Source organism: Musa acuminata, chromosome BXJ2-5 (assembly GCF_036884655.1).
Source record: "Musa acuminata AAA Group cultivar baxijiao chromosome BXJ2-5, Cavendish_Baxijiao_AAA, whole genome shotgun sequence".
Classification (NCBI taxonomy): Eukaryota; Viridiplantae; Streptophyta; class Magnoliopsida; order Zingiberales; family Musaceae; genus Musa; species Musa acuminata.
This window is the reverse complement of record NC_088342.1, coordinates 8,664,148-8,678,666: the sequence shown is the minus strand read 5'-3', so window position 1 is coordinate 8,678,666 and position 14,519 is coordinate 8,664,148. Positions and strand designations below refer to the sequence as shown.

Sequence of the window (14,519 nt, the reverse complement as noted above, 5' to 3'; positions counted from 1 at the left end):
GTGACACATCGAGGAGGATGATGATATCGTGTTAGTGTGTTTGCTTATTCATTAACCTTTTTGTCTGTAGTAGACCTTCAATATTTATCCTTTACGTACGAATACCATAAAGGTGTCAAGTAAAATCAACTAAGCTTACGATTATTATAAAAATAAAATAAAATAAACCAATCAAGCTTGTCGTGCAATGAAAAACTTAATCGATTTTGGTTAGAGTTGTTTGGGTAGCCCGTGTGATGATTGAGTGTGGCGATTGGAGTCGAGGAGGGTCCATCCGAGGGTGATTCTAAGGTGGGTGTTGAGTGCCCGAGGCAATTCTGAGTCAGATCGAGGTTGGCTTCGACCTTTTCGAGGTTTTGGGGCTAAGCTAAAGTGGGCCTTGGACTCCTTAAGTTTTCTGCATAAATATCGACGTTCAAATAAAATTTTTTGACTCGCCCCCTCTAATGGTAAAATTAGTCTTAATAGAATAGATAAATGTTTCGACTCGACCCCTCTGATGATAAAATTAGTCTTAATGGAGTAGATAGATGCTTCGAGTCTGATCCCTTGTTCAGGCCCTAGGAATCGACTTTTATATGAGCCTTCGATGGAGGGGAGGGGGATCGATAATTGATGGGGACTAGCCCATACGTCCTCTTATAAATCATTTATACAGATAATTGATTTAATGAACAAAGTTTATATATTAAAATTTTTAAAATATAAAAATTATTTTAAATATGAATAAATCATTCATGACTAAAATTATAATTACAGGGATTAAAATGAATCTTAATCCTCTAAAATATTGTATTGTGCCTTCAATAACAAGATTGTTCTCAAATGAAAAATGATAGTCATCTCGATCCACAAATATCATCAGTTCTCCATCTGAAATATATTTGGTCAGGTTTCATATTATTGTTTTTGATATTTAGCATCAACATTAAGCCACGAACGTAAATGCATTGCATGGGAGGAGGAGTTGCATCAACCACACACGAGAACGCGTACGACAGACAATCCAAGTCCATCGATTGTTCATCTAAATTTAGCTTTCAGATCTTCTTTTATTGTTGTTGTCTTCGTATTCGGAATTCTCCCGAGAAATCTTCTGCCTGAGCACCTTCTGTCACATGTCATCGTCATGAGAACTTAGTACTATCAACCATAAAAATAGACTTAATTACCCCAAAAAAGGTCCCTTTTTGATCGGTTCTCGTTCTTCTTCTTCTGCAACGGAGAAGACGAGGCGGAGATGAAGTGCACGCGGCACCCCCTCGAGGGCGGGGTCGGCGTCTGCGCCGCCTGCCTCCGCGAGCGCCTTCTCGCCCTCACGGCAACCGGCGCCTCGGAAGCGCACTCGCCGGAGCAGCAAAGGAGGAAACCTTTTCCCCAGCCGCCTTCGGCTCTGTCCCTCCAATTACCCCGCTCCGCCTCCCGTGTCGCTGTTGGATCCCGGCGGTCCTCCATTCTCTCGACGATCTTTTGCAGCCACGGATCCGGTGACAGGTATGAGAAGCCGCGGCGGTCGAGATCCTGCCTGATGGAGCTCCTTGGTGGCAGCCGGAGGAAGAAGATCGCCGCGGAGCCGGAGGGCAGCGGAGGCGGGTGGCCGGAGCCGTCCTCTGTGAGGCGGGCGACGATGGAGAACCGCCACCATCACAACCATCAGGGCGGCGGCCTCGCGGGGTTCGCCGTGTGCTTCAGCCCGCTGGTGACCGCGAGCCACAGCCGGTGGCGATCCAGGGTGACGGAGCTGGGATTCCCCAGCGAGAAACCGGGAGCGGCGCTTGGCCCGTACCACCGCCGGCGGGCGACGACCGGAGGGCCGTTGCTGTTCCCCGACCGGTCGGGAAGGCTGGCGGAACACGACATGTTCCGTTGACGGCTTTACGCCCCCACTTATCGCATTTTTACACGCTGTGCCATTATTAATGTCGAACTTAAAATATAAAAAAATCGATATTGTCCATATTTACTAAAAAGAAAAGTCTTCTACCTCTGTTTCCACAAAGTAAAAAGTAAACTCGAATTTTGATGAATTGCTTTTATCTTTTCTTATTTAACTACACGTTTTTCTGTAATCTTGAATTACTAAATGCAAATTTTGTGGTTGAAGAAAAATGAATTTTATTTTGATAACAACACCAATTAATTGTGTCTGAGAAAGAGATTAGACCGAGAATTATGGTTGGATCATGTGAAATAATAATAATTAGTTAAATTTAGAAGTAAAAAATTATGATTAGGATAATATCTATCATCGAATTAATTGGATTTTCCTAAATCATATATCACCCTTGCGATTTCTTATGATCCTCTAATAATCTTTATAAAAAAAGATGAATTGAAAAATATTTAGTTTAAGATCCTAGAAGATATTTTCGTAAAAGCTGGATAAAATATAATGATCAACTTCATAATAAAATAAGACACTGAATCAATCCTAGATATTATCTTAAATGTTATTCAATCTTATGCCACCAAAATACCTCTAGGATATTAAGATGATTGATATTTTGTATCGCACATTCAGAAATCATTCAAAATGATTATCTAAATAATTTATTTAAATAATTATCTAAACGATCACACACACCCTACAAGAACAAACCTGAAACTACCAAGACATCAAATTAAATATGGAATATGCATCTTGATAGTTAGCCGAACTAAAAATATAATTAGGATAAAATTTACGAGTGCCCTACTCATTATCGTTCTTATTCGTATTATTATGATCTCACACATGAACCCCCGCATATTAATTTGCTCGTGTCAATCAATATTATAGGTGTTTGAGAAGAAAATTTGATACGATTGTTTGAACTCATTAGACAAAGCTGGAAAAGTTGTGGTTAACTGCAACAGTAATGCAAAGTTCAGAAACAACTAATACTTTTGCATGCCAATTAATCTTGTATTTCCTTGTGATAATACATGGGAGATATGTATAAAAAAGGTGTCTTATCCCAATCATTGCAAGACACAAAAACAAAAAAAGAGAATCTGAGTGATTTATATTGCAATTTGATTGGGTTAAATTCAACTTCTCCAGTCCAATTCTATTTCAGTTTTTAATGGTCCTGCTTGCATTAGGATTTTGATCCTTCAGTTAAATCAAGATTGAACAATCTCAATCTAAGAACAATCTGAAGTAAAAATAATAATCATGTCTTATCCAATCAAAATGATCAATTTGTAAACATAGTTTGCTTCTCTCGTTCACATAAGCAGATATATCTATTGCACAACTAATCAAAATGATTTATTTGATCCATCAAAATAAGTTATATTTTCCTTTATATATCTTTGCTTTATTTGCTTAATGTCATCGATTAATTGCAGGTTTTCTATTGATTCTTCTTCTAAGAGCTAGTAAGAATCACGTTCATGTCAACTTATTAAATGAGAGCACCAAATATAAGGAAAAAGGAGCAGAAAGGAGAAACCAAATCAGAAAACAAAAACTTTTAAGAAGGATTGGGGGAGGGATGAGATATCTTCAGACCACCATAAAGTAATAATTCCATTTGAAGTCAATGATACCTCTGCTTATACGACCAAATATTAATGTATGTGTTTTGGTTCTAAAAGGAGCTTAATCTGCTTTGTACTAATAATTATTGTGTTAGAATTATTCACATTGAAAAAAAATCAAATTTATTTAAATGCCCCATCAACGGAGCTAACGAAATCATTAGCGCTTTTTAACACTCACAAAATTACCTAAATGTAACAAAAATCAATCAAATACTCTGGAAACAAGAAAAAACTAATTCGGGGCCCAATGAATCAAATTAACTTAATGTAAAGACTAATCTCATCCGACCTAAACCAAATATGACTCTGTTTAAACCCTAACATACTTCAATGATTTGTTATATTTTTTGCACAAAGTTTCACAGCACTAATTCATGGCCTTTTATCACTGAACATCTTAAAGTTCTCATCAAGAACACCAGCATTCATTATGTTTCATACTCTATAACCATGGTCAAACTTTAAGATTGGCCTCAGTTTAATCTAGTGAAACCAGATTCAGAAAAACAATGGAAGCTATCGCATTGCTTTGAGGTGATTATAAAAATCTAACTTGTTTAATTTTGTTGCATTACAAATGATTTATAATGAGTACATCTACAATGATGTGGGGAGATATTCACAACAAAAATAAGTTTATAACCCTGAAGAAAAGTTGTCGATGATTAATGTCACAGAATTATAAAAAAGAAACTGTTTCAATTACCAAAAGCAGTTAAGATCAAGTGATATAAAACTAAGCCACTTATCTGCAATCACCCGCTTTGGGCCTTAACTCAATCAAAGAGCAAAGAAGTGTTCCGGAAGTTAAGAAATAACAAGAAATCAGCACATATAATAACAGAAATTTGCATCACAGGTTGCAATATGAAACCCAGGAAAAATTGAGTGTTACCTTTTAGAGAGAAATATTTAGATGAAGCCCATCATACGATACAGCTCTAGCTATACTAAGGTCCAAGCCTTCAAGTTATTCAGATTAAAACCTGAGCAACAACTGTCAAGACCCATGAGCAGAGACATACTCGGTATGACCTACAGCCTTCTTAGCTTTCGAATCATCAAGATAGTGCTGGTAGAGGTAAGAAGCAAAACCCCAAATTGCAATTAGCATAGCAACAATCTTGACACCATTCATCTTGTCATGAAAGAAGATGACAGCAAATACGGGCACAACAGGCAGTGCTAAAGTGCTTATCACGTTGGAGAACAAAGAAGACACCACAAAGATGAGGCCCACAACTCCGACTGAGGCTACCTGCCAGGACAGACCAGTCCAAACCAGAGTCATCACATATGACACTGTCCCCTTTCCATATGCCTCCATCTCACTCTTCAGATCCTTCCACTCCCCACTTGCCAATAAGCCAACAACAGCAGCACAAGAGGCTACAAATGCTGTGTAAATCTGCATTTCCAGCACAGCTGAGAAAGTCTCCTTCCGAATAACCTTTTGAAAGGTGAGCTGCATTAGAGAGAGGATGAGCGAGTATGTGGCTGATGCTCCTAATGTCAATATGAAACCGATTGCATACTTCCCCTTGGAAACATCTGCCGAGCTCTCTGAATTTTCATTAAAACCAAGTAGGGCAGCAGAGAATGTCAAGAGAACAACAGAATTCATTATAAAAGCAGTGAATTTTTGAGAATTCAGATAGTAGGAGAAGACAGCATTGAAGGCAAGTTGAGTGGCACAAACGAGGGAGTATGTTGACACAGGAAGGTACAGGAGACCATAGGAATACATTAAGTTGTCAGCAGCTATGATAAGGCCCAGAATAACATATACTAAGGCAATCTTAGCATGTGAAGGGTGAGGGATGATAGAAGTAGCGGGGGGAGGGTGGGTAGAAGGAAAAAGGAATAGAGGAAGACAGAGGATCGGAAAGCCTGCAGTTTGGACAAGTGTGGCCATCCACTTGCTGTTGCCGCCTTGGTCATAATAAAACCTCCCCAGAAGAGTGGCAGCAGTTTGGCCAGCAAGAAGGAAGAAGATGTTAAGGGCCACTATGAACCACCATTGCCAGCTTCTCAACCTTGATGATGGTGGTGGTGGTCGATCAGCTTCAGTTGCCGATTTTGAAGGCCCTGAAATTGGAAAGTTATCAGCTTAAGGTATGACAAGTTCATTGTGACTAACACTGTCAATAAACATGGTATCCTTTGGAGCAGCTTATTCTAAACGCAGAGTATTTCAAAACAAAAGCAACAGACTTCCAAAAGGAAATCCTGTTTGATTACTTCTGTCAGTTGAGGAAGAGCATTTAGTTTGTTTGATCAGTGTGCTTCCTTTCTCTATAAATGTTGTTTTCTTCGAAGACTTCTCAAAGCGCCTAAAATTTCACTGCTCTTTTGTTGTAAATCAAGAATCATCCGACTACTGTTCCTAATATCAATCCCTTAAATTAGAATTATCCGGCCATACGAAGATCCCAAGCTCAAATGATCCGGAAGAGACCAACATATGCCCCACTCGCAATCCTAATTGAATCCCAAAAACCTAAAGGGACGGTTCCCACATTTGTCGTCTCTACGACCTAAAATCGGAGCTTGGAAGGCTCGCGAAGTAAATTACCAAAAGTCAAAGGATGAAAACAAGCAAAAGAAACTTTGTGCCTAAAGGTTGACTCATTCAATCGCGAATCGTAACCACGAACCCTGACTTCCGTCTCCAATCAACGGAGAAAAGGTCGATTATTCTAAAAGGAAGGTCTTTAACGTATAAATCCCTGCAAAGGATTGCGGATCTTTTTTTTTCCCTAGATGTAAGTAAATGTAGCACAAGAAAAGAATATCAGATCGAGAAGGAATCATGGAGAAGATTGCGGTCATCGGGAGGGAGGAAACTGACCTGTCATGTGAAGCTCCATCTTGTCGAGTTCGTCCATGCTCGAGGAGACGGAGAAAAGCGAAGAGGAGAAGGGATTTTGGGCCGGGTGGAGTTCTATATATTCCTCATCCTCGTTCAACAGAACCCTACTCTCCCGAGCCTCTCTAATCTCTATTAGGAAACCTACGACTTCCTTGTCTGTTGATTTACGATTTCTGTCCCCACTAATGTCACTGGGATCGTAGAAATATTCGTAGTTAGCATGACATGATCACGAAAGACGCGTGCATGATGCGCAGATCGGTGCATTATATAGCATGCACACTAACGGAAGCAACTTACGATAAGGCGCCTTAGCTGGCACAAATTGCAAAGATAAATCATGGATCTTACTTTTATTCATTTTATTTTCATCATACTCTCGTGGCGCTTATTGGAATTGGAATCGATAACAAAATTCAAAATTGTAATAGGATTAGAATCGGAATGAATAAATCCTTTTACACGTTGACCTTATGATTTCTGAAATTAAAATCGAAATTATAGTTGATCATAATACGTGACTTTGATTTTTTTTTTCTGTTTATATTTTACATAGATTTATATTTGTTTGTATATTATTGTCGTACGTTATTTATTTATTTATTTTTATGCTATCTTTTATAGTGCTTGGTAATTAAATTAAATTATTTTTATATCAATATTTAGGAATAATATCTATGTTATGTTTCCACATACTATGACGATCCAAAATGTACAAGAGGATAATGTAATTAAACATTCAATAAAAATCAATAATTTCCAGTCATATTTCCTCGGATCTTATTATCTATCCTATTATTATCGCTTTCTCATTCAGAAGTACCTAAGTGAATAGATCTAAAAATAAATGTTAATCTATGTCTCTTAACGGCAGATAAGTTAAATTATGGGCCTAATATCTCTTTCGAGTCCTCGTTATTTCACCATGATTCCTAAGTTACCTCCATGATAAACCAATGCATTATTGCCTGAACTCAAACAATTGCACATGTTCCATTGCGCACGCATAATTCAAATTAAATTGATGAGCGAGGCTTGTCATGCCTCCGTCCAAATTTGGATCCACACCTCGAGCACAATGCATGGACCGTATCAATTATCGATAAAAATCAGATCCACTTGTGTATCAATAAATGACTGATAACTTTCTATTAACTATATTTCCTAAGACCAAGTTAAACACACATTATTTATTAGTGTTACCACCTCTCTCTGCAATTGAAGAATACATGATCCCTCTAACAAGAAAAAATAATCTGAAAATGCAGAAAATAATGTTTAGCACACACCAGGAAATAACAGAAGACTTGCGCAGGCAAAACTACCATAAACCATCCCATCCTAATTTTGCTGAAGCAGTTTTATAAGTCGATGGAATCTGAGTAAATACAACACCTCTATAAATATGATAACTTCAACAGCTACAACCTCCAGACTGTTGCTGCGACTGATATGAATTCGCATTTGTGGCCTTCAGATTTACATCGACCATGTCTTCCTGCCTAGTTGAAGAAAGATTTTCCATCCCTGGGAGAGCAGCAGCAATCTTTCGAAACAGAGCCTGAAAAGACCAAGGAAGCAGTCAGTGGTCACTTAAGCAATGGATGTCACAGAGATAAGTGGAGAGGACTAATCCTTAAAAATCTGAAATATGGAGTTGAGAAATCCATAGGAAAAACATTCAAAACATCGTTTCAGTACCACATTGTATATCAACTAAAATATCCCCTTATTTTCCTGGTGTTTCCTCAGCAACCTCAGACTTGATTAGGGCCTTAATCAGCTGGGAACAAAAAGCTCAAATCTTATTTCTCTTCAAAAATTCATCATTCTCATTTAAGGTCCTTCACTGAAGTGATTTTTTGCACCTCAGAAAACAATCTTTACCAGATGAAGAAAGCAAAAAATTCAACCGCATGGCTGATCCATCTGAAGGCTGTTTGGGCTCTGCTTTGTCAAGCGGCTCTTTTCTTTATCAATTGATAAAGCATGAGCATGCAACGATGTATTGTCTATTTTAAAAGTTTCTATTTTCTGGACAAAATAAAAACAAAATATGGAATGCTGGAGTGTAAGTGAACCTTTATATTGAAGCCAGCTTTTGCGCTTGTCTCAATGAACATGACACCAAGTTCCTGTGCTTTAGCTTCTCCTTCCTCTATAGAGACTTGCCTATTCCATAAAATGAAAAATATAACTCAATTATGTCAACCAATATTTAAAAATTAAATCAAAGAACCCTCAGGCAAGCATGGAAAACTAGGAAGAAAAAATTGACAAAAAATGATGCAAAGACAGTTAAAATAGCAATCTTGTTTTATGTGGTTAAACAAATTTATGAAAAACCCAGCTTTTATTGAATTTATGCTCTCTAAGAATATCCAGGCCTCCCATGTCAAAATGGTTATGCTCTTTATACAATCTTGTTCTTCAGTATTGCTACCATTATCTTTACTTTATTTTCAGTCTATTCTTAATCTGTTTCTTGAGCTAAGACTAAAGAAAATTCGACAGTCTTACAGAACACTTTTATAAAACAATAAGGTAAGAGGAAATTATTTTTGCATTTCTTTTAACTTTGTTGTCCAAGCAATCACCTTGTCTAAAATTCACCAAATTAAATAAAGCATACAAAGGCATTGGTCACCTTTTGTCAACCAGGTCTGTTTTATTCCCAACAACGACAATGATGACATCGCTTCCCCTCTCCGTTCGAACTTCTTCAATCCATTTTGAAGTATTTAAGAAAGATTGCCGACCTGCAACACAAATCACAAAGTAATAAATGATAGTTCTTACAACCAGGATGACATAATCTAAAGAAAAAGAATATGTATAGTATGTGAATCTTGACTATGTCTCCCTAAGAAACATGGACACAGGACACAGGAGATAGACACTATGACACACCATTTTCAAAAAAATTAGGACACGGACATGGCAAAGACACGTGCATTTTTTATTTTATTTATATATATAATATAATATTGAATTAACATGAGTTTTATAGTATTTATACTTAAATTTTATAAACTTACCAATGTGAACAAATAAATATCATCATAAAAGTTTAAATGTACTTAGATAGTACAACTGCAATATAATTAAATTTGTCAGAAAACAAAACAAAAATTCAACTGAATAAAAATAGAACATACAGTGTTTGAATTCTACAGCATATAAAATTATATATTAAATACAAGCAATTTTTTCAGTATATAAAATTACAATCCATACAAGTCTTTGTTGTTAATCTACCAAATAATGATTCAACAAAAAAATATTTCCACATGAGCCTTGCACCAAATTATAGCTTATAGTACAAGTAGTTAAATTCCACATAGTACATTTAATATTTTTTAAATAAATTTCCAACATATGTTCATATAATTTATTTTATTCTTGTTACATGGTCAATTAACAAGACAAGTTAATCAGAATAAAAGGCAATAAAGTAATGAATTTACCATCAGTAAATATTGTTATGTGATATTATAGTACTACCATACATGAAACACTACTATTCCCATCATTTCTTGAGACCAATATAGCAAATCAAGCCTTCTCACACTTGGCGACACAAGAAGGGAGCAGAAATGTAGACAAGGGAGAAGAAATGTTGACAAAAGAATGGTGGGACCATGCTGCCCTGGGGAAGCCACCAAGAATCCACCACTCGACTTCAACCATCAGCTGGGCCTCATGTGGGCCCACTTCTGTTGAAGACCCCTCCGCACTAGTTTCTCCGTCGCCCGCATAAAATATGAATGTGGGAGCGGCAAGGAATGAGAGAGTTATTCCAATGCATGTGTTAGAAAACTATAATAAATAAATTAAAAAAAGACGTGTCAGACATGTATTCAGCTATGTCGACAACATATTAGTGTCCGACATAGATACGCCACCCAAATCGGTGTGTCCATGCTCCACAGATATCTACATGCTAGAATCATTAGCAATCAGAAAGAAAATAGGAGGAAAATCATTGGTTGATTCCTTTGAACACGATAAATGCATAATAAACTAGATACACAGACATCTTGTCAAATAACCAATAAGATTTACCAAGAAAGCATACTTGCAACATCATATACAATGACTGCAACCGAAGAGTCCCGTATGTAACTTGGGATTAGGCTCCTGAATCTCTCCTGCCCAGCTGTGTCCCTAAGAATGATTAGAATTCAGCAATAAACTTTCAAAAGATTCTTCAATATATTAAAAAAATCCTGAAATATTACTTATAAGGACACAAGTTTCCTGTAAATGCCCTATGGATTGCAATTGATCCATGCTAGTCTATAATTATAATATATTTACTACTAGAATAATTTTTTTATTCTCTTACCTGTTCATAATGACTTCGGCTTTCAAATTCCAATTTTTTATTTGTGATGATATATAAGCTTATGTTTGCTATGAGTTCTATATCTTCAAAGCTAAATACATAGTGCCAGTTTAATTTCACTGGAGAGAAACAAAAAACAAGTAGAACAATCTACTTACAAATAATATAACATATATCCAGGCCTCCCATGTCGAGATGGTTGTGTAGTGAAATGAAGTAAAGAAGACGATAGCAATACTGTAGCTGAGAAGCAAAAATAGACTCCAAATGCATGAACTACTGGTATATTCGACCACAAGCATGAATATCTAGGACAAATTTAAATGAGAATGAAATGTGCAATAATATAGCTGCTCAAAAAGTGTTCTATTATGAGGTCTAATTTAAACCTTAATGCATCATGGTATCTGGCTAAACATACTTCAAGCTTTCTCATATACTAGACAGAATGTTTTAACCATAGTAAAAAGATTTTGCATTGTGTAGGATTAAAATTCATAAGAATAAATAGATGTGTCAGAAAATGGGAGAATCTAAAGATTTCTTAAGTACTACAATTTAAAAAATCAAAACAATGATCTCAACTAAAATGAGAATGAAGTTCTGTTTTCATCTAGGCAGTCAAGTCAGCTCATGATATTTGTATCATTGTCTTTCAACCAATATGAGACAGAATATTATCAGATCATACCATTTTGGAATATCTTTGGATGATCAGTTGCTATTTGATGTGTCAAGTGCTCAAAATTTCAGCAATTTAAATTTACCAACCCTCAAATGAGCTAAATATACCAATATCCCCATCATCACAGTTAAAACTGCCAACTGAAATTTGAAGTTAATAAGGCAGCTTTCAGAAAAATAATTTCCAATCAAAGTCTTGTAAGTGACAAACGTCAAGAATAATCTCTTGTTAGTACCCATTTTGGTGCTGTTTTGTGTCTTACGAATGCATCCCCAAATAACAATTTCATACAATGATAGAGAATGAGTATGTAAAGAGAGAATCATTACAGGCATCACAAGCAAAAAATTATTATTATTTACTGCTGTGTTGTAACGGTAAAAGGCATTTGTACATGGGGAAAATCATAAATTGAAATGAAGAGCGATGAAGCCATGACTCTACCATAGCTGCAGTCTGACTGTTCGGTCTTCAAGGTACATAGTCTTTGACAGAAAATCGATGCCAATTGTAGCCTGTGCATCATGTTAACACTTTAGAAATGACAGGCAAGAGAAGTAATCAATAGAAGAATATATACTACCTTAAACTTGTACGGGCAAAATACATATGGTATATCACTTACTCTGTTGTGATGATCAAAGCACTGTTTACCAATTACCATAGAATAAGAAAATTATAGAAAAAGAACAAAAAATGTCTATGTTGGGCAATTTAACCATTGCTAAAAGCACTAGCTATATTAGTACAATTCCAAACAAAAGTTGTAGTCAGCTATTATATTTAAGAGTAGATGCTTATTCTGAAGCTTTGAAATGGTCCACGGGACACTGAGCAGCATCTTCTATCCAAAATTTCATATATTTAGTAACATTTGTATAAAATTGACAGTGTGAACTTAGTAATTGCAGCAAGCAAGCAACCATAAAATATTTCAGTGAGTTCCACAAAAATTAACATAAAAAAGTTACAAATTAGAGCTATTACGTTGTGTTACCAAATCCAATGGTTAAATAATTAAGTAATTATTGTAAACACAGATGATTGCCAATAAAAATCCATAGAACAACTACAGACATCTTATGATTGATAGCATTTCAAAAGGTAATAGAGAATTTAAATAGAAAATATAATTAATAAGTTTTTCAGAGTAATTTTGTCTCACAATACATCACGACCTGTTGAACTAAATGTGCTGGCTAATGTACATTAAGAGGGAATAAAATATAAAAGTATAAAGGATAATAGATTAGATTGTCTTGATTCTTTCCAGAGGAGAAGGAATCCTTGCACCACAGATATATAGGGATGGTACGTTAACTAAAAGACGAAAACCACAAAATTGATTCTAAAGTTCACTAAGAGAATAAGATAGATGTTACTCCTGCCTAGGATCAAAGTTTACCTATAGTATAAAGTTTATAAACACAAACACTTTTAAACCTATTCAATTTTCCACATCAAGGGATGTATTTTGATCCAAAAAATTACAGATACAAAAGTTTCAACTAAAATATGGCTAATAAGTTAGTATTGTCTGCTAGTGGCAGTAAAACTAGACAAACTAAACTGGAGAATCTTGAAAGAAAAAAGCTGCATAAAAAACTTGGTCAACTGTTACTGATTCAGAAAGACACCGCACCAGCAAATGAGAGGTTCAGTGCTAAAAGGAGACCAACTTGGAGCAAACAGATGCTGCATCTAGGTCTATTACCATATTTGGATATATTAAAGTCCTAGTTTGAGAGAGACCGGAGTTGGTTACGCCAATGTATATGACACATACACGGCAGATTGGTTTTGATTTTCATGTTTGATTTTGTGAAGGAATCAGGAAACCGCACAAATCTTTGTACCTCTTATCCTTCTATCCTCGCCATTTCTATTCTTTATATAATCTTTTTCCTCTATGTCCCTTAGGATTTTGGAAACTATGATCTGCAATTTTAATTATCACCTAAATGGAAACACTTGATGCTCTATGATCATTAAATAGAATAAGTGGTTGGCATATATAACGCTATCCTATTGCAGCTTGTATCTCCTATGCAGTGTAATTATCCATATAACAAAAAAAAAGAAGTTACTGTTCATTGGCAGATGATCACGGCAAATTCTGTTGGCATGCCAGATCCAGAAATGAGTAATCGAATCAAATCAGATTTGGCTTTCCTACAACTTTTACTAATCATTGAGCCTACAGTTCTTTACCATCAAGAAAATTTAGTAAAATTGTATGTCATCCGAAGATGCCCAACACGATGATTCAAGAGCAACACCCCGCATTTACAACCCATCTAGATCACGACAGATCTACAAGATCTGAAGACAAATTAGTCGTAATAGAACAATTCGAATAAAAAGTAATTCAAATATTTCAGATCAAGAAATGCATAGCTCGATCTGCGTCCAACATTGCCACGAATGACGAGACCCTGATCAAGCATATCAGCATCCAACGCATGGACTATTAACAGGATTTAGAAAGAGAAAACATTCGAAAGCCTGATCTCGGATCTGTAAAAGAAAAGGGAAAACGATAATAACACAGATCGACCTGATAGGTGTTGTCGAACTTGTCGTACATGAACCGGGTGATGATGCTCGTCTTCCCCACGGACTGATCCCCCAGGAACACTAGCTTGTACTTGGCGAGCGCCGACACTGGGGCCATGATGTTCCTCCCGGGAGATCGAACGCGAAGAACGGAACAAGGACGAGGAGTTCGATCTAAAGGGACCTGGGAATTCAAAAGAGCGGAAGACGGAGAGAGAGAGAGAGAGAGAGAGAGAGAGAGATCTCGAATGAACCCTTTTCTTCTATTATTTCCGTTTTCTCCGCGATCTGCGAAACGGGTCAAAACGCGTCGCAGGTCGAGTTTGGTGCTCCGCTGGACCAATTTAAGATGCGGAGAGAGGCGATCGAGGCTTCTTTCCCTTCTCAAAGCGGCTGCAAGACGTGGCTATGGCTCGGCCTGCCGAGATCACAGGATTCAATTTTATAATGCGGGACCCATCTCCTCTGATCTACAAGGTGAGTTGTAAACAGCGCAGCGCAATCTTTCAATCCCGTCTGAACAAGGATAG

The 14,519-nt window shown here is 36.7% G+C and overlaps 2 protein-coding genes across 2 annotated transcripts; both read right to left on the bottom strand.

Moving 5' to 3' along the window:
• Positions 1-4,396: 4,396 nt before the first annotated feature.
• Positions 4,397-6,570, bottom strand: LOC135583210 (probable purine permease 11). The gene is made up of 2 exons (XM_065108582.1): positions 6,380-6,570; positions 4,397-5,616 (listed from the first exon to the last, which is right to left on the bottom strand). Exons 1-2 carry the CDS (start codon positions 6,414-6,416, stop codon positions 4,529-4,531), a joined length of 1,125 nt encoding a protein of 374 aa, XP_064964654.1. The 5' UTR covers positions 6,417-6,570; the 3' UTR covers positions 4,397-4,528.
• Positions 6,571-7,573: 1,003 nt separating this feature from the next.
• On the bottom strand, positions 7,574-14,248 carry LOC135612373 (ras-related protein RABH1b). Its single transcript, XM_065108581.1, has 6 exons — positions 13,991-14,248; positions 11,878-11,948; positions 10,479-10,567; positions 9,048-9,159; positions 8,482-8,572; positions 7,574-7,961 (listed from the first exon to the last, which is right to left on the bottom strand). The coding sequence occupies exons 1-6, from the start codon at positions 14,105-14,107 to the stop codon at positions 7,815-7,817; spliced, it is 627 nt and encodes a 208-aa protein (XP_064964653.1). The 5' UTR covers positions 14,108-14,248; the 3' UTR covers positions 7,574-7,814.
• Between the last annotated feature and the right edge of the window lie 271 nt (positions 14,249-14,519).